At 33.9% G+C, this 19,861-nt stretch overlaps 2 protein-coding genes across 7 annotated transcripts in view; one reads left to right on the plus strand and one right to left on the minus strand.

Moving 5' to 3' along the window:
* Positions 1-5,915: 5,915 nt before the first annotated feature.
* On the minus strand, positions 5,916-16,217 carry LOC110832169 (uncharacterized). Of its 3 annotated transcripts, none has more exons than XM_022068953.2 (4): positions 16,085-16,217; positions 14,125-14,960; positions 7,644-8,316; positions 5,916-6,707 (listed from the first exon to the last, which is right to left on the minus strand). In XM_022068953.2, the coding sequence occupies exons 3-4, from the start codon at positions 8,226-8,228 to the stop codon at positions 6,489-6,491; spliced, it is 804 nt and encodes a 267-aa protein (XP_021924645.1). In that variant the 5' UTR covers positions 8,229-8,316; positions 14,125-14,960; positions 16,085-16,217; the 3' UTR covers positions 5,916-6,488. The 3 variants fall into 3 exon arrangements, with proteins under 3 accessions (XP_021924645.1, XP_087209702.1, XP_021924643.2); XM_087353576.1 differs by lacking the exon at positions 16,085-16,217 and adding an exon at positions 15,484-15,863; XM_022068951.2 differs by lacking the exons at positions 14,125-14,960; positions 16,085-16,217 and adding an exon at positions 13,675-14,099.
* LOC110832685 (uncharacterized) overlaps positions 15,976-19,861 on the plus strand; it is a 111,826-nt gene continuing 107,940 nt past the window's right edge. For 2 of the 4 annotated variants that reach the window (XM_087353561.1, XM_087353563.1), the window contains exons 1-2: positions 16,369-16,715; positions 17,883-17,959. In XM_087353561.1, coding sequence (XP_087209687.1) covers positions 16,625-16,715; positions 17,883-17,959 — 168 coding nt within the window. In that variant the 5' untranslated portion in view covers positions 16,369-16,624. Of the gene's footprint in view, positions 16,069-16,366; positions 16,716-17,882; positions 17,960-19,861 lie in introns of those variants that run through there. The other 2 variants (XM_087353562.1, XM_087353565.1) reach the window with 2 other exon arrangements.

Here is a 19,861-nt window from a genome sequence, read left to right on the forward strand (position 1 = left end):
TGCTATATGTTTTGCCCATCTGTTCCTCCCTTGTTTGGTCATCATAGTAATTGGTGAAGATGCAAATTATGAAGGTTATCATTTATGCAGTTTTCTCCAGCCCCCGTCACTCCCTCCACCTAAGGTCATAATATCCTCAGAACCCTCTAGCCATATTCTTTTCAATATAAGAGAAGACAGCATCTTCATCTTGTAAATACAATGAAATACCCTATTCACTCCTTCATTAATAAGTGAGAACTGAAATATATTTATGTGTATGGAATTGGATGGAATTTTGCAAATTGGCAACATGAAATGCTCTAAACTATGTAGTTATACTGCTTAACATGACAAGACTTTGTGACATTATTTGCCATTTACAAGCTATGTAGCATAATGTAGGAATGTTCACCCACTCTCAAAACAATAATTATTTACAAGTTACTTATGATGTGGCCTTGTTATGACGACATATAGTTAAGAGTTTCTGGTTTCAGACACGCACGTCCTAAAGAGACTAAGATGTGCATACGGGATTGTCGGACTTAGAATAATTTCAGTGAGGAATGAGTGTTTGACGTGGAAAGTCGTATGCAGTGACTCTTACACCAGTTGATAATTACAGTAATATAAGACAAGATATTGTCAATTACTTTGATAATTTGGAAACATTTTGTGTTGGTATTGAGAAACATAAAACTACAGATAATTATCATTTACATATGTATTTGAAGTTTTATAATGATTGTGATTGTTTGTTTGTACGTAATTATTTAGATTGGTTTGAAGGTAGTATTAATATAGAGCCTTGTAGATCAGCAAGAAATTGGTTAAAATATGTCACAAAAGAGGATAGTGAAGCGTACTTCAATTTTTCAGTTGATCAGTTGTTGTTCTATTGCCGGCTGCACTTTTGGGCTAGGAAGACGGAGTCTTTTAGGTACTCAGACCCATTTGTGGTTGAACATTTACAGAAAGCTAAATTCCTACAGGAATTTCACAATGAAGTCAGAATGTGTATGGTTAGAGGTCAGAAAGTTTTTCATAGAATGGAGGGGATCAACCTTGGTTGGCCTATGGAGGTTGCCCTGTGGTGGAATAGGGTTATTTCCTCAGATGGAGATTATAAGAAAACTTTGTACCTTCATGGAATTGGAGGTGTTGGAAAGAGTTATCTTATTGAGAGGTTGGTTGGTTGATAGTAATCTGGCAGATGTGTTTTATCCCGTCAGTGGGAGTTTTTTCGGAAGTGATCTCACTGACCAGAGAGTTGTCCTTTTTGAGGAATTTGAATGGGACGTATTTTGAAGTACAGTGAAACCGTGATGCATCGTTTTCGGCAGGGGTGGGAAATAAAAACGATGAATGCGGGAAAACGATAGATGCGGGAAAGCATTAAAAATTTAAAAAAAAACAATGTTTCTCTTTCAAAGTTACTTCTTTTTACCAAAAAAGTCTTTAATGGACAACTGGTTTGTCGAAACTTTACGTTTTAGGCCAAACAGAGCCCTTTCCACGTTCAAAATGTTTTCTTCGTCACGTTCACTAATATTATGCGCATAAAAGAACGACTTCACTTTTGCCAATGCAGCGTGTGCTTCGGCAAAGTTCGGGCTCGCATTCGTCGTTTCTCCCTCTTCCTCACCGCTCCCTCAACCTTCGCGGACTATAACAGGAAAAATGGAAGTACTATTACTGCTGAACTCAACGAAACGTAGCTGTAGAAGACACGATATGAACCAGAAGAATGAAAAAGTTTCGCTCGCCTTTCCTTTGTACTTATAATAAAAGCATTTGTCAAGAAATTCAAACTGCACATGCCATCTGACATCGCTGGAACGAAATATGAGTGCACCCAAATTAAAATCGTAAAATTTCTGACAATGGGCACCGCCATTCACTCCAACTATCACGCCTGCACCGCTGACCCCTCATTCCAAAAGAATCTGTGCTGGTTGGGCGACATAACAGGTTACCGCTACTGTTTATTCCAAAAACATTGTGCGTCTTTCGGTATTAATTTATCTCTAAACCCAGCATTTTAAATTCTCAGAAACGATCATTGCGGGAAAATTGTGGGCCGGGACTAAGATTTTTGAACGATCGATGCGATAAAACGATAGAAGCGGGAAAATGTAACATTATTTTATATGGGATGTATTCGGGACCGAACAAAACGGACGATGCATCCGGGAAAACGATAGTTCCGGGAACGATGGATAGAGGTTTCACTGTAATTTGTGGCAGATCAAGCGGCTTGTTGAGGGAAAATGCTTTCCTGTTGATGTCAAATGTAAATCAAGGAGGGTTATCAGTTTTAGCGGTATTGTAATATTTATTTCTAATAGTATGCCAGAGTATAATGAGGCTTTTAAGCGTAGGTTAAATGTTGTGGAGGCGCAGGAGGTATGGAATACGTACAGGGAGGAGGATGTCTTGGAGGAGAAGGTACATCTTAGGGAGAAAGAGGTTGTTTGGGGTGAAGAGGTCGTTGAGATTTCGTCGTCGCCCATTACGAATTCGCAAGAAGCATAGTTTTTTTAACAGAAAGAAATATGCATCAGTTGCTAGACCATTATTTTTTAAAGTACTTCCAGTAATGAAATACTGTTCTACTAGGAATTTTTGGCAACAGAGTGCTATAATGGGTGGTATGGGAGTGGCGCCAGATGGTAAAGAACATATATATTCTACTGATTTTTTTGATACTGTACCAGATAATACTATGATTCATTTATCAACTATATATAGTGGTATATTAATAGTATGGAACTGTTAGGTATAGTAATACAAAAAATGTTTGTATCCGAATGTCATTTAATTATATTTTTTAAATTTGAAATAGTAAGTACTGAAATAGAACTTTTTTTCTTCTGAAGTACTTCTACCACAAAGATGTCCAGCCCAGTACTTTTTGATGGACAAACCCTTTATATCTCCACATAATAGCCAGAAGGATTGAGACATTTGTATTAATAGAACATGTAATTCACTTCTGCAGGTCTGAAAGTAAGGCTCATTGTCTGCACACTCTGGCACTCAATGGGCTTCACTGTATTACTGTCCTTCTGTAGTATGATGGGGTTTGTATTACTGTGGGTAAGGTCAGGGCTGTAAGTTGGATGGGCAAGGTACTTATTCACACAGAATCTGCTAAAGAAATTGCATTGCATTGCTGTGTTAGAGTGAATGTGTGGCTAAGGATCACTTTCTGTATGAGAAGACTGGTGTTTCATCTGGATATTATCCTTCATGTACCGCAGTGTCATACAGTAGTGATCTGAAGATTTCTGTCTTCTGGGTGGTTGTGCCGTGTAGTCTGGTCGATGCATCGACCAGACTACACGGCGCAACAACCCAGAAGACAGAAATCTTCATACTCACCACTGTGAAAACCTCAAATCTTACAGTAGTGATCTGCATTAATTTTTGCTCTGTAGCCCAGGAACTCCAGGAGAATACTCTGTACATTCTAGAATGCCATTAGTGGTAACTTCCCCAGTCTGAAATGTCCTGAAGTTTTTCTTTTGGGTGAATGGTATGTGTTTTCACTACTTCGGTGTTGGGATGAAGTGACAAACCCATGTTTCATTGGTGGTGACAATGCAACAGAAACTTTAGACGTGGAGAAAAATGTTCACAGCATTTTTGGATGCATAGGTAATTCTCTTTGTTGGGTTCCTTCTCATCATCATCATCTAGCTGTCAAGGATTTTGGGCCTTGTGACCCGTTCCAGCCTCAGTCATCCAGGAATCTTTTTATAGGGCGTCCTTTGTTTCTTTTTCCTATTGGTTTATGTTTCAAAATTTGATGTGGCAATCTGTCCTTGTCCATTCTTCGTACATGTTGGATCCAGTTACTTCTATATCTGTGGATTATTTCCAATATTGGCTCTGTTTGTAGGTCTTTGTGGATGACATCATTTCTTTCATGATCTCTCCATGTGTATTTGGCTGTTTTTCTTAAAAACTTCATCTCTGCTGCTGTAATTCTTGATTTGTTGCGTTGTTTCATTATCCAGGTTTCACTTCCGTAAAGAAGTGTAGGTATGGCCAAGGTTTTATATATTTTCAATCTAGTTTGTGTTGGGGTTTTAGAGGGTTTAAAGATTTGATTAATGATGCCTGTAACTTGTAAGTATTTAGATTGGGTTCCTGAATGCATTAAATGTCCTGTTGGACACGTAATCGTCCACTGATCATAACCCTGTGGAGCTGTAGTCGTCTTAGGGTGGGTATTCGGCTGTCTCCTCCCAAGGGCGATGTGGGTGTCTCAGGGTGTATGATACTAGGTCCTAGCTCATCAGTGGGTGGACTCTTATCTCAGGTCGTGTTAACTGCCTGGTTTGCACAGCCAATGATAACTCAGATTGGAAGTTTTGAGGAAGTCATCACTATTTATTGATAGTCGTTCAATAATAAGGTTACAGAAGTAAATCATAAATTTATAAGATATCTCAGTCAATCAGTCACTTTCATGCTTTTGGTACCTTCGATATAGATGCTCCAACCAAGAATGATATAATTTCCATTGGTGTAAAGGTCCGGGCTCAGTGTGAAGAACCACCCCTTTCTCATGAAAGAGAGAGAGAGACTTACAACATCCGCTCAACCTGGTTTCCCTGGCTTGCTCCTAAATGTAACTCTTTGTTGGTAATAAACAGAATTCAGCTAGAGCAGGAAAATTTTGATGCGAGGTCAAAGATTAAGTAAATCCCTAAATATATTTTCTACCCAAGTAGCGTAAGGCTACTTTTAGCATTTGGGGCAGAAGTCCACTTCTGTTCCAAGCAAGTGGTGCTAAAAATCCCAAGTGGTTGGCAACACAATAAACATCTTGAGATGTGTGTTAAGGTTAAGAATGAGTAGGAGCTATGCCTCCTTTCCTCCAAAACATCTACATGTTATGTAGCAGGACAGGTTTACTTTACATCCTGGATGTTACTACTGAACACCCTTCATATTTTAAAGGAAATTTTAGTATTATTGTGTTACAGACCTGGGTATATGGAATTATGACTGACATATTTATAGTATTTTATAATGTTCAAAATGCACTGTATATTGGAAACTGGATGTGCTTTAGTTGAGTATTTTGTCACTGATTTTAAAGTCCTTTTGAGCCAAAGTAATATTTTGCACTGATTATATTTAAATATCAGATTGTTAAGAAAATGACACAATATTAATATGCAATTATGTACATTAATTATGACACTTTAATCATCTCCAGAATCTAGACTTTTCGATAATTAAGAGGCTTATACCAATGAGCCTGTCTTTTCATGAAAAACTAATACATAACTGGTTTAAGATTTTCCCTACTTTCTACAGAACCCAACAATTTATTACACTGTTTACAAAAGCCCATCACTGGACTCTATCTTGACCCAGTTGAATTTATAGTCTATTAAATGATGCTTTCAGTATCCAGACTGTACAGCGTCAGATATAAAAGTGAGTAATGAATTGGAAAGGCTGCAGAAGGAAGCAGTCATGGCCTAATGTAAGGTACCATCTGGCATTTGCCTGGAGGGACCAAGGAAAGCCACAACAACCTTGGGTCAGGATAGCAAGTCTATGGGTCAGAATTTGAACCTGGGAACTCCCAAATACAAAACAGGAAAGCTACTCTTCTACCAGGTTTTCTGACTAAACTCTAATATGTCTATTCACCTGCCCGATTGTACTCTTCATCACATGTTCTTAGCTGATGAAATTGAGGATGCAGTGGGAGCTCTGTCTGAGCCTCCTATATACTCTCATGGCATAATGCTGAGGCAGAAGAGAACTTTTCAGTAAAACCTCAAATCTTACAACTTTTCAGTAATTAGATTTACTTTAAATGCAACTCTACACCTAATATGCTCCTGAAGATAACCAGTGAAGGTTGCAGTGAGGTATAATACAATAAAAAAGTTGTGTAGACAGTATTACTATTTACAGTTTTATTTATCATACATTTTGTGTTCTCTTGCCATGTATTTCACAAACAGATAAATCTTCTGTTAGGATTTAAGGTTCTCATGGAGGTGAAGATGAAGATGACTGTCTTCTTGGATGTAGTGCTGTGTAGTTTGAAAGACGTTTACCAACATCTCAGATATTGTTGCTGTCTCCATTGTCTGTGCAATTTGAATCTCCAAACTCAGTGATGAGTAGCCTTCCCATAAGTAGGATCTGAGGTTCTCATGATAGAGAGTATGAAGATAGCTGTCTTCTGGGTTGTAGTCTGGTAGAAGTTTATCACTGTTTCAGAGATTGTAGCTGCCTTCATCATCAGCCCTCAACCCAGAAGACAGCCATCTTTGCACTTACTGCCATGAGAACTTCAAATCCTCTATGGGAAGGCTACTCATTACTGCATTTTTGAGAATAGTCACAGCAGCAAGGACCTCTGAAACTTTGGTAAACTTATACCAGACTATTAGGTACTGCAACCCAAAAGACAGTTATCTTCCAAACATTCTGTTGTCTGTTTGCAACTTTCCTGGAGTTTATTTCCACTACACACGCTTTATTCGTGGTACGTCTTCATTGTAATTTGAATGAGTTAAACCACCAAACACACCATCATACTTGTGTACATCATCAGGCTCAGTCTCATTCTTTTTAAGAAATGATGGTATCCAGTTCTCTGGTAACTCCATTCTGATGGTACGTGATGGATGTTGTAGTTTATCATTTTCATTTATGCAGTTGCATCTCTTGGTTTCTTTGTTGTCCTATGAACAGAATAAAAGTAAACATGATATTCAATGTTGAATATTGAAAAATCACCAGAAATATGGGCCTAAGTGACGCAATTTTAAATAGAATGTTTTTAAATTCAGCATGGACTGCAGATATTAATAAAATATGCAAAATTTATACACTATGAAAACCATGTAAGAATGGTTTATGGTAACTCCATGGAGCAGAATCCTTGAAAAGCTAACAGTTGCTTAACTAGTCAAATTCCTTGCCTTTTATAGAACCTGAAGGTTTGTTGCTTTGTTTACAAGAGCCTGATATTTGACCTTGTCTTAACCCATTTCAGTTTAGTCTACAACCTCACATCCTGCTCTTTAAGAACCATATTAATATTATCCTCCCATCTAGGTTTCGTGTGGTTTCTTTCCTTCAGGTTTTCAGATTAATGTTTTTTGTGTGTTTTTTCTTTCCCCTTCCCTTCCTGTTTGACTTCATGCCCCATGCCCCATGCAGCTCATAATCTATCATTTGCTAACCCCAATTTAATTTGGTAAAAGTACAAATTACAAAGCTCCTCATTTTGTAGTTTTCTCCTGTTTCCTGTTACTTCTCTCCTAAGCCAATGTTGAGTGGTTTGTGAACTAAGTAAGAAAATCAAAAGATAATATTAACATAAATAAGTTTTCCCTGAATGCATTTGGTTAGTGGTACATTTAGTGTGTTATATTATAATTAGTGGTATGCCAGGGAAAAAGGGTGAGGACCCCTGATCTAGAGAATATGATTTCAAGAGAAGCCCAAAAAATTGTCTGCCTACTGAACACACTGCTGTGATAATGAAAACATGTTCATTTTGCATGATTTACTACAGTGTGCGAGTTTTCTTCATCTCAATAGGCAGATCACAGGTTTCTGTTTTTTCTTACAGTGTTATTAATTAGAGATGCTACTGAATTGTTTATACTTACTGAAGCTTTGCTTTGCCCTTCACCATAATCATGAGAAGATGATTCTTCATGTCCATGGCCTAAATTCTGTAAATGTTGATTAGTGTCATGCACATCATTATCATATGCTTTGCTGTTAATATCTTTTATAAATTTCTCCATGCCAAGCTCTCTTTTTATGTTATCTTTTAAAGCTTCAGTGTGTGCATCTATCAGGTTTGTGATTCTTCTTAGTTTATCATTTTCACTTTCAGAAGAATGAAAGTTATGGCCATGTTTGTTAATTCTTGTGTCATCTTTGATCACTATTGGGGATGATACTTGATTCAGAATTCCTTTTACCCCATTATCTGGATGATTAATTGCCTTTTTGCCTTCAGTATTATCATTACTTCCCAGAATTTCTTCATGGTTTCTGTGAGTATTATAATTCCTCAGATCATCTGATTGGGGTGTGTCTTCATGAGAAAAATAATTCTGTTCATTTTTATCATTATACACATATATGGTGTCATCAGGATTGCTTCTTTCAGATATCGGAGTATTTGAATAATATTTAATTTTGGGATATTTCTTGTGTGATCCCCACATACTTTCTCTCATCATTCTATCTGCAAGAGACTCTTGAAATCCAGGTATTAACTTTAAAAAGGTGCGTTGCCGATTAGAAACGTAGTCAGTAGGTTTATTTACCCTGAAAACAAGAACGTGATCAGATGCTTTTAATTATCTACTTATGCCATATATTATTATTTATAGCCCTGGATTGTATGTTATGTTAATATAAAACAATGATCAATCCAAAAAGTTTTTTCTTTGGCTCCAAATGTTTTCTCATATCACATCCAGTGAGTGACGGTATATATTTCATATTTTCCAAATGTATTCTTTCCCATTTTGCACCTCCATAGGTACTTTTAAGCTGAAGTTTGTTTAAGTAATATTTAAGAATTCAGTCTGTATGAAAAAGAAAACACTATATTTTATCTTTACAAAGGTCATCTGATTAATGCTGTTTACACACAGAATCATACAAGATTCATAAATACAAAAATTGCACATTTAAAGCAGGTTGCACATGTCCATTGGGCTTTAAAGGATTAATCAGTGCTTAACAAATTGATGTTGCAAAGGTAATAAAAAGCACAGTTATAAGGAAACATATTATATGTGTGAATTAGTGCAGTGTAATAATTCATTAGGTACACAACACCAGTTAGAACCCTCCTTTTTAACAGAAAACTGAAGTTTCATATGAGTTAAATGGAATCATTTAGACAGACAATACCTTGTACAGCAAACACTCAAAATGTCTACTTTCTACCAGCATGAACTCACACTAGGTACTAATCTTTCAGCATTCTTACACACGTTGATCTTTCATAGTCAGTTGAGATTTGGAAGAAAATCATTTGTGAAAGTGCTAAGATAGTCAGTAGGATGGTTAGTTTATTTTAATAGTCAGGTAGTAATAATAGTGAAATAATTCCCTAAAATGCCTGTAGACTTGGTTTGACAAATGAAAGATATTTTGAGTGCAGTCATGAGACTGCCATCACAATTATATAACATACCACTGCTACTACTTCATATAATTTATAATACTGATAGTACTAAATTATCTTCATTTGAATGATCTAGTTCAACATAATTTTCACTTTTTTAATTTCTGAATACTGTATAACAGTCACAGTAGCCATTTTCTATTAATACTTATATTTAAAAAGGCCTGACATTCTTTTGTGTATATGTAGACTTTGAAGACTGGCATTAGATGGAGTAATAGTAATTATTGTACATGAGAAAGACATGAATTTTACTTTGTGAAAACATTTCCAGTTATTCTTAATAGATAGAATTGATGTGATGCAGAGACTTTTATTCAGCTTTCAGACTGTTTATGATTGGTATTTTGTAGAATATTTGTACTTATTGTTCTGGGCATGAAAGCATTTCAAGATCCAAGGTACCACGATAATTTAATTTAATATCTGCAGACACTTCTTCCTTTATGAACACAAATGGCAAAATTCTTATGTAAGTTTTCAACAACAAAAATTTATGATTCAAAAATATGATTCAGTCTGTGGTGAAGAATATTTTAAAATAAGAACAACTCTGCAGAAACTGTTGATATCAAGATGATTTTTCTGACACATAATATAAAGTAACCACATTACTGTGATCAGATGAAGGTCCATATAGTGTCAATCAAGCTATGGCAAATTTAAATGTTAATTATACAGTTAGTAAAAATAGATTTACAGGCAATGATAATACAAACCGACCAGTTATCTTAAAAGACAGTTTGAGTGTCATACCAAGTGATAATGTAATTCTTCAAAAGATCCAAATGAATACTAATGTAAGTGAAGTTGATAGTACTATAGCAAATATTTCGAGTCAGGTTATATTAAATACATTTTTGAAAGTCTTCCATCAGAATATTAGAGGATTTAGAAATAAAATTAATGAACTTTATTGTCACTTACTACATGATCTACCACATATTATGTGCTTGTCTGAACATCATCTTGGAGATTCAGAACTTCAACTGATACATTTAAATGACTACTCATTAGGTGCTAAATATTGTAGGAATTTTTTTCAAAAAGGAGGTGTAAGTATATTTGTATATAGAAATTTAAAATTTAAGACCATAAATTTAGAAGAATTTACTGTAGACAAGGACATCGAAGCGTGTGCAATTCAGCTGACTAAGAACTTACCAGGAACAAAAAAAAATTGTATACTAACTATTTACAGATCTCCTATGGGTAATTTTACAAACTTCCTGGAAAGATTAGATATGATTCTACAGAAATTATATCATGAGAGATACAATATAATTATATGTGGTGATATAAATGTAAATTATTTAAATGATGATAACAGAAAGAAGCAACTTGATGCTGTCCTACAATCATATAATCTTACTAGTATTGTAACATTCCCCACTAGAGTTGGCATCTCCTCATGCACTGTAATTGATAATTTTTTCATTGATATAAACAGTTTTGGAAAATATGAGATATACCCCTCTATAAATGGTCTATCAGATCATGATGCCCAAGTATTAATACTTCATAAGGCACAGGAACAGGGAAAAGGATATCATACTTATATAAAACGGTTAATAAATAACGATACTATAACAGATTTTCAATTAAAACTAAGTCAGGAAACATGGGAATTAGTTTTTGATGAAAATTATATTAATAATAGTTTTAACACATTTTTAAATATTTTCTTAAAAATTTACTATTCCAGCTTCCCTTTGACACAGATAAAATGTAAACAGAAAAATAATTCTTGGATTACACCAGGAATATTAATGTCCTGTAAACATAAACGAGAACTTTGTAATAAATTAAGGAATAATAAGGATCCTACTCTTAAAACTAATTACAGAAATTACTCTAAAATATTGACCACAGTTATAAAAGAGGCAAAAAGAATGGAGTATGATAAATGCATTCTAAATTCTGATAATAAAATTAAAACTACTTGGGGTATTATAAATAAAGAAGCAGGTAGAAATACAAATAGAGTTGAAATAAAAACACTAAAAATTGATGGTAAGAAGTTCAATAACCAACAAACTATTGCTGAAAAATTTAATAATTATTTTGTTAACATTGCAGAGAAAATAAAACTACAAGATATTAATAATCCCGTAATTGCAAATGATATTAATGATGATGAAAATTATATTCATTTCATGAACCAAGCTTTTTCTAATCCATACCCAAATATGAATTCCAAATGCTGTACGAACAAAGAAATAAAAAAAATAATAAAATCCCTTAAACTAAAAAATTCGCATAGATATGATGAGATACCACCTATGATTTTAAAAATAAGTTTATAAGTTCACCTATAAATTATATATGCAATAAAATGTTAAGGAGAGGAGTATATCCGGATAGATTAAAATATGCATTAATAAAACCATTATATAAGAATGGTGATATATATGATGTGTCTAATTATAGACCTATATCACTTTTAACATCTTTTTCAAAAATATTTGAAACTATAATGTACTCCAGAATTTTGGATCATCTCAATAAATACAATATTTTAAGTACTGAACAATATGGATTTAGGAAAGGATTAAAAACAGATAATGCAATCTATAAATTGACTACAGAGATTTTAAATGCCATGAATAACAAACAAATAGTGGGAGGCATCTTCTGTGATTTGGAAAAAGCTTTTGATTGTGTTGATCATGAAATTTTGTTATTTAAGCTTAAATTTTATGGTATCAATGGGAAAGATCACGCACTTTATGAATCTTACTTAAATAATAGATACATTAGAACAGTATTACATACTAATGACAGTAACAATACAGCCTCGGATTGGCTTAAAGTTAGATATGGAGTTCCACAAGGGTCTATATTGGGACCTTTGTTGTTTCTTTTATACATAAATGATTTACCCAGTATAATAACTAAATTTGCTACACCTATAATTTTTGCTGATGATACTAGCATCCTATTTTCTCATTCTAATACAAACGACTTTAATAAACACATTCATGCAACATTTGAAAATATAAATAGATGGTTTAGAATGAACAGATTATCACTAAACTTTAATAAGACACATTATATTAATTTTAAAATTAAGAGAAAAATGTCAGATACTGTCACAATAAGTTATAATAATAAATTCATTAATAATATCTTCTGTACTAAATTCTTGGGAATTATGATTGATGGTGCATTAACTTGGAAGAATCATATTGATCTACTTAGTAAAAAATTGAGCAAGGCTTGCTATGTAATTAGAAATATGAAACCATATATGTCTATTTCAGTACTAAAGACAATTTATTATGCTTTCTTTCATTCCTTAATGAGCTATGGCATCATTTTCTGGGGAAATTCATCTAGTAGTTACACTATTTTTCTCCTTCAGAAAAAGGCAATTAGAACAATGATGGGATGTAGCAATAGAGTATCGTGTAGAAATATTTTCAAAGAATTAGATATCTTACCGTTGGCATCACAATATATATTTTCTTTATTATTGTTTGTATTACAAAACAAAACTCTTTTTCCATCAAACATTGACTCTCATACTATTGATACTAGACAGAGACAAAATTTGTATCTACCCCAAGCCAATTTAACTATTTATCAGAAAGGAGTTCACTATGCGGGTATAAAGATATTTAATAAATTACCCACAGAGGTTAAGAATACCTCAAATAATTTTAAAAAGTTTAAGGTTGCATTAAGGCATTTCTTAATTACTCACTCGTTTTACACTGTGGATGAGTACTTAATTGGATAACTATTGTAATAAAAATACTAATTATATTGTCTTGAATTTAGTACGCTGCTTGTCTAGATGTAATTTTTTAATGTATGTATTTTATGTTTTTATACTTGAGTTTGTGACGTGTTCTATATCCACTATTGGATTCTTGGAACTTGTAAATAAAAATAAAAAAATAAAATCAGTTGGGCTGAAAGGAATTGTATGTAAAACAGACATTCTTAGGTCTTGCTCTAAGAGGAAAATACAACAGCATCACAGACTTGATGAACTGTCACCCTCCTTACCACATTCATGTGCCAAACACTAAACTCAGTAAATCTCCTATCTTACGCCTACTCCATAAAATAGTTTACCTCAACCAGAAATTCTCACGTATTATAAATACATGTAAGCAATAGTGTGTATGCTTTCCTGTGTAATTATTTTTGTGGTAAAACTGTAGTTGACTGTAAATTACTGTCATTACTATGTAATTTATATTTGTATTAGAAACAAGTATTGTATTTGTGCTATTACATGTTCTACATCCTTGGCTTGGGGCTATGAAGGATCTATGGAATTTAAAAAAAATTCTGTTTTAATCTACATGCTCATTATTTAATTTCAGTTACAAATAAATTATAGTGGTTCCTTGGTGTATTCCATAAACATTCCATTTATAATTCATGTGGTTGTTATGTCTAAAATATCTATGTATATGAAATAATTTAGTATATAATAAGACTCCAATGTTTTTAGTTTAAATTACACTACTTACTCATTTTCTTCTGGATTTTGATGGACAGTATGGGGGCGTGATTCAACATACTGTTGCAGACACACAAACGATGCAAGCAATATGAATATAAAAACTTTCCTCATGGTGATAAAAGTTTAGCAATTATCATATATTCAATATTCTTTTATGTATGTCACTATAAAATTCCTATTTGTAAAGAAGACTTCAACTTCTCACTGAGATCAAACAATACAATAAACAAACACACATATCCATGGAACTGCTATAAACTGTGTTATGTTGCATTGTTGAAAAAATATACTGAAACAAAACACTGTTTATTCATCCATGGTCTACTATGTACATGTACTTATATACAATGCAGCAAACTGATGTTTCACTACATTAAGTCATGTTTAAGCAAAGATATGAAATTATTTTTAATTTTTGTATGCTGCTTTGTTAGATTTTTTATTAATTATGTAGTACCTAAGGTTTTCCCATCATTTCTTCTTCTTCTTCTATTGCTCTCCGGTCTGTATTCAGTCCATGGCCTCCTCAATTCTCCTCTTCCATTCGGTCCTCTGTTACATCCGTCTGTCCGAGGCTTTGATTGAGGTTTCGAAACATCCTCCTTTTTACAGTGCAAGGTTGTTAGCCTTGTGACCAACCCCCAACCTGGAGGACCAGGGTACCTGTCTTAGTCTGACCTCTCCCCCTCGACCAATCTGGCTAGGGAGGCCCTACCAGTAGCTATGCTACCGCCAGCATAGCTCTTGGGATCACTGAGGTACTCAAGCCCCACGACTATGACAAAGTGCAGGTATCATTAAGTACCATTGCTGGAGGACAATTTTTTAGTTCAACATGATGTATTGCAACAATGAACAGTTTCAAAACCAAAATTAAGCAATCCTTTGAAATGATGCAAAATGCAGATTCAAGTATCTTCTGTCAATGAAACATCAAGTGATGGGAAAACAGTTTAATGTTACTAACATATAAGGAACTAATTGTATCCTATTTTAATACCAGTCACACATTCATGTGATGCAGCCATTTTATCACAAATGAGTTCTTGGCAACAGAAGCGTTTTAGTAAACTACACTGCATTCAATGTGGACGAAATTCTGCAATCAAACCCAAGGAAGTGAGTCTTGGTATTATCCACACTTCTGGTGTGAAAAAAAAACATGGCCAAAATGCAGATGAAGTTGGTCAAATTATACTTGTTTCATGTGTAGAACAAGACACGTGATGAACTTTGAGGCACTGAAGACTTGTTTTGCAGTTTCCTTTGGGTGTTGCAGCATAAATGGTGAGTCTGTCAAACAAAGACTGGTGCTTTTGATACAACACATACAACATAGGAATACATTACTAATATCTTCCCTTTTCTTTTCCATTTTTGCTTTATGTGATGTTACCCAATGCACAGATAGATTGAATGATTGAACATGGTATATTTCTGAAAACCTTTTTGACTGCACCACAGGTTAGTGAAAGGATGTTTTAATGAACAAAATGATGTGTAATTAATGGCTTAGCTATGGAAGGCAGTTTGCTTAAACTGAAATGTGGGAAGCCAAATAAGGTAACTGTGTCAAAGTGTTATCATTGCAATGAAATTCAAGATGTAACTATGATGCTGCCTTAATATACTTTACACTATAATGTAGGTCTATTATCTAAGGACTGTGGTAAAATTCATGGAGTCCAAAGTGAATGGTAATCCAGTTATACATTTTGTCAAGAACTTTGAAGTTAGTTTTAAGTGAAACAGAGTGATGTTACATGTTATCTATAGCACATTCATAATTTATAAATCTGCTTTCATCAAGACCTACACAGAATGCACAAACGTAATTACGAAATGCATAGCAGTGTTTGTTGTCACAATAATGCTTAACGCTTGTATGCAAATTTATTTTGAAAGGTAGGTGTTTTCGAAGACATTTTTCTTTTTGCGCAAGGTATTGATAAAACGCTTCCTAATACTGATTAAAATCTCATTACATTTCCCCCCGCGCACCCCCCCCCCCAATCAATTGAAGTTTTTATTTTCGATAATTGTCATGGACCATGGAGGCACAGATGACATGCAAGAGATGAAAGTGTGCTTCTTCTTTGAGCCCAACTCCCCACATTGTGCTATTATGGTATTTTCTCCTCCAGTCTGTTCTGTAATGACTAATTTCCGACTTTATCTCGAAGTGTTTTCTTGCACAACTTTTCCAAAAGCCCAGTCTATTTACTACTAATTTTCCGTGTTATCGTCTTTGCCTCTGCTCCGATAACAGAACACATTCGCTTTTAGTAATTATATTTTCACCCCACAAGACTAAATTTAGCATTCTAGTGGCATGTCATAGTCTGTTTTGTTAGTCAACTTCTTGGTTTAGCGTACGCAAATTTCCATTAATAAACGCCTGGTAATGGAATACTGACCTGTTCAGTCTAATAGGGAAGTTTAAAATTCGTCCTTATCAAAGCCAGTGTAATGTGTGCCCTCTAACCAAGTTTTGGTATATGTTAATGAAACTGTTTAAAATAAACATTACCTCCTCATATGTTACAAAAGTTTCATGAGTAAAAAAATGTCGACTATAGTCTAAAAATTCTTTGTGAATGGAAATATTTAAAGGGAAATACTGTATATAGATTAATATAATAAACCAGTATGTACATATCACCATTTTCCAACAAAAATTCGAAAAGTAATTAAGTTAAACTAGTTACGTTGTTGGAAGAAACTGTCTTACATTTTGTAAAGTTTAAATTATATGTCTAAAATAAATCGTATCATTATTATCTCAGTTTCATACCGTTGATAGCGTGGGCGGGGCGTGTAAGTTTGCTGTTTGATGTGTTGGCATGTGTTACAATATTATACATTTTATTATGCAGTAAAAAATGAATTTTCTTCTTTCTCTAAAGCCCCCAATATAGTGCAGAATTAGTGCGAATTTTTACCTAGATCATTTTGAAATGGCATGGCTAGGAGGACTTTCGACGTTGAAAGGACAGATTACGAGTTTTACGAAAGAGGTTTTGTCGGAAGGAAGAGATGAAAGTCATGGTAATTTCTTTTATTTTATTAGCAGAATTTCATAGAAATATTACTGTTATCATATCTAGGCCATATTATGTGGTACTTTTATGTAAGGAATGTTTTTGGTTTCAAAGACATAGTAAGGTTACATAGTTGGACTCAATTGTATAGGTTAGAGATGACAGGTTGGCTGACATTTCCTGCTTTTACATTAAACTGGTTGAGTACGTAGGTTACAGTTTATCAGCAATGAAGGACAATTAAGAATTTTGAAGTTTCAGTACAAAGTTATATCACATTTAGTATAATTAGAAATGCAGTGTCAGTGATGTAAATTGCATAGAAATAGATAATGTAAGTATGTTGAGAAAAAGAAAAGGCTACTATCCTTAAATATATATGTTAAATTAACTTTACCGTGAAATGGACTTGTACATGGTGAGGTAAACAACAGAAAATGTGTATACAAAATATTAGTCACGTATATTAGTTTCAAACACTTGAAGAGTACCACTCGACGATGACCAGTTAATGTCAAAACATGTAGTGGATTCTTAATAAACATTAAAACTATAATAAATAATTGTGTAATTGGACTGTCATCCTAAAAACCTTAATGTGAAGTCATTTTCTACATATCCTTTTTAGAAAATTGAAAAAAGCTGTGATAAGGCATTTTATTTCAGTAAAAATTACCAGAATTCAGAAATAGTGAATTGCATTAAGAGAATATAGAGTAAGTAAACCAACAACTATTAACACTATAATAAGACACTATTGCCGCTTGTCTTATTATAGTGTTAATAGTTGTTGGTTTGCATACTCTATATTCTAATACACTACACAGTATTTAAAGTTTTAACATTAAGAGAAGATTTATAGTTCCATGTAACATTAAACAAAGTCTTTTTATGTTTTATGACTTGGACCAATCATATGTTGATATATCATTTCTTCTGGCAGCAATGTTGTCTAATCACATTTTATAGAATTAAAAATCTTGATTAAAAGTGTATGTTGTTTGTAATTGAACTAAATCTTGGTTTCTGAATTCTAAATACTTGCTGCTTTGCTGTTGCCAGTATTTGTTTCTAATTTTTTTGTCCAGTTTAGTGTAGGTGCCTAATTAGTCTGGAGATTTATTTTTATTTTGTGAAAAAGTTTTGTAATATTTCTCTTGTCCCTTTTCTGCAGATACAAGTTTAGAGTTAGCTGAATCAAAGAAGAAAGTACAAGAATTGGAAGAATTGTGTGTTTCTCAGAACTTGGAAGTGAGTACAGATTGTTTACTTCATAATATTGTTCAGAATTTAGAAGAACCAATACATGGTTCCTCAGATTTCTTTTTTACATTGTAACTCAGTTTAATTTACTTTAGTTCAAGAACCCATGTATATATTCAGGAGATCTTGTGTTTAAATCTCAGCCTGGAGACCAGTTTTCCTGACTGATTTTTTTTTTATGGTTTTCCACAGACAAATATTGAACCATGACTTCTACTATACCATTTCCAGTTAAAGATTCTTCAATAATCTTATCATTTGATGCTGTGTAGTCTGAGCTACTGACAGTGTACTTAAATGAACCACATATATATATATATGTATATGGCCTAAACAAATTATACCATTATAACAAAATTAAGATATATATGAGATGTTTATTTGCCTCTAATTTTTACCTAGTTTGGATTTTGGAACACACACAGTGTTACATGCATATCAAATTTGCCATTAAGTCTGTTTGTTCCTTTCTGTTGTTTTTAATTATGCCAACATTAAAAACTCTAGTTTACATATAAACTTTGAATGGCTGCTGTGCCAAAAACACACCCTTCAAATATAGGTTGTTATGAATCTCAGCTCAGAAACTGGCTATCCTGACTAAATTTGTTTTTGTGTGTGTGATTTTCATCAGTATCCCCAGTCAAATGTCAGGATAGCACATTGAATTAGGCCACCACTGCCTCCTTCTACAATCTTTCCAATTCATTATTCACATCTGACATTTCTTGGTCTAGTTTCTGAAAGTGTTGTTAAATGAACCGTAAAGAAATAAACAAACAGCAGATGCACAATAATCTTTTAATGTGACTGTGCATGACCTCCAGTTGAAAACAACTGCATTTTTCAATAGAATTACAGTTTCTAGTTTTATGAATCTGATTTCTTGAAATTGGTTTCCTCTATGCATAACCTGCGTAAGAGATACTAGCCTAATATAGCCTGTCAGAGTTAGCAGAAATTGACCTTTTTTTTTGTGTTGGAGAGTAATACAGTTTATTGCAGCATTATCTTTGCAAGTTTAGGAAGTAAATTAAATGTAAAAATATATTGGTGACAGCTGAAGCCAGATTCTTGCAAATGATACACCAACACTAAACTGATCACGTGAATCCGGACTTTCACCAAACACAGACTCTGTCATGCCCCATTATAGCTGCCACCCTAGCCTCATTTGCATTTCTTGGTATAACAGTTGCCACCTTTAGAATGTGTTTTAATTTTTTCTGCTTTACATGAACAGCACACTCATGCAGTCAGGTGTTGACAGACGGTGACTGTTGTACTAGGAGTAGCAGATAGACAGTTACTAAGTCCAGTGACTAAGTTTCTGGCCCTGGGATATTTTAATGGAAGGGGTTTTTAAATGGCAGTGAACCATGCTTATACAACCAAAGTGTTTTAATATATTTTATTATAATAGACACAGTAAAGACAATGTGTTTATTCAAGAGGGTAATATGAAGATGGCTGTCATCTGGGTTGTTCCGCTGTGTCGTCTGGTAGAAGTTTACCAATTTTTTAGAGGTCCTTGCTGCCTTTATCACCAGGACAGCAAGTACCTCTGAAATGTCAGTAAAACCTTGTATCATACTACACAGCACTACAATCCTGCAGACAACCATTGTCATGTTCACCACCATGACAACCTTAAATCCTATTTAGAGGGGAATAGGTTATTAGATTTTTGTGAGAGAAACTATTTTGACATTTTGAATGCTAATTATGATGTTGAATTAGAAGGTGTATTTATTTAACTCCCTAAGTAAAAGCATTAATGTATAGAATTAGGTCTTCAAAATAGAAGTGGACATATTTTTAAGCCACCACATGCCTGTACTAGTCTCATCAAGTGATGTAGATACAGAAGTACAGATGAAGACGTTGAAG

Source organism: Zootermopsis nevadensis, unplaced genomic scaffold, assembly GCF_977971745.1.
Source record: "Zootermopsis nevadensis isolate Lab colony 2312 unplaced genomic scaffold, Znev_1.0 Znev_ptg000022l, whole genome shotgun sequence".
In the NCBI taxonomy this organism is placed as follows: domain Eukaryota; kingdom Metazoa; phylum Arthropoda; class Insecta; order Blattodea; family Termopsidae; genus Zootermopsis; species Zootermopsis nevadensis.

Bases quoted from the DNA above. Each gene is read 5' to 3' on its own strand.
- LOC110832169 (XM_022068951.2), bottom strand. From the start codon at position 13,778: ATGAGGAAAGTTTTTATATTCATATTGCTTGCATCGTTTGTGTGTCTG. The intron at 8,317-13,674 runs GTAAGTAGTGTA...TCTTGTTTTCAG, and splicing joins CAAAATCCAGAAGAAAATGA to GGTAAATAAACCTACTGACT. The intron at 6,708-7,643 runs GTAAGTATAAAC...TTCTGTTCATAG, and splicing joins AAGGGCAAAGCAAAGCTTCA to GACAACAAAGAAACCAAGAG.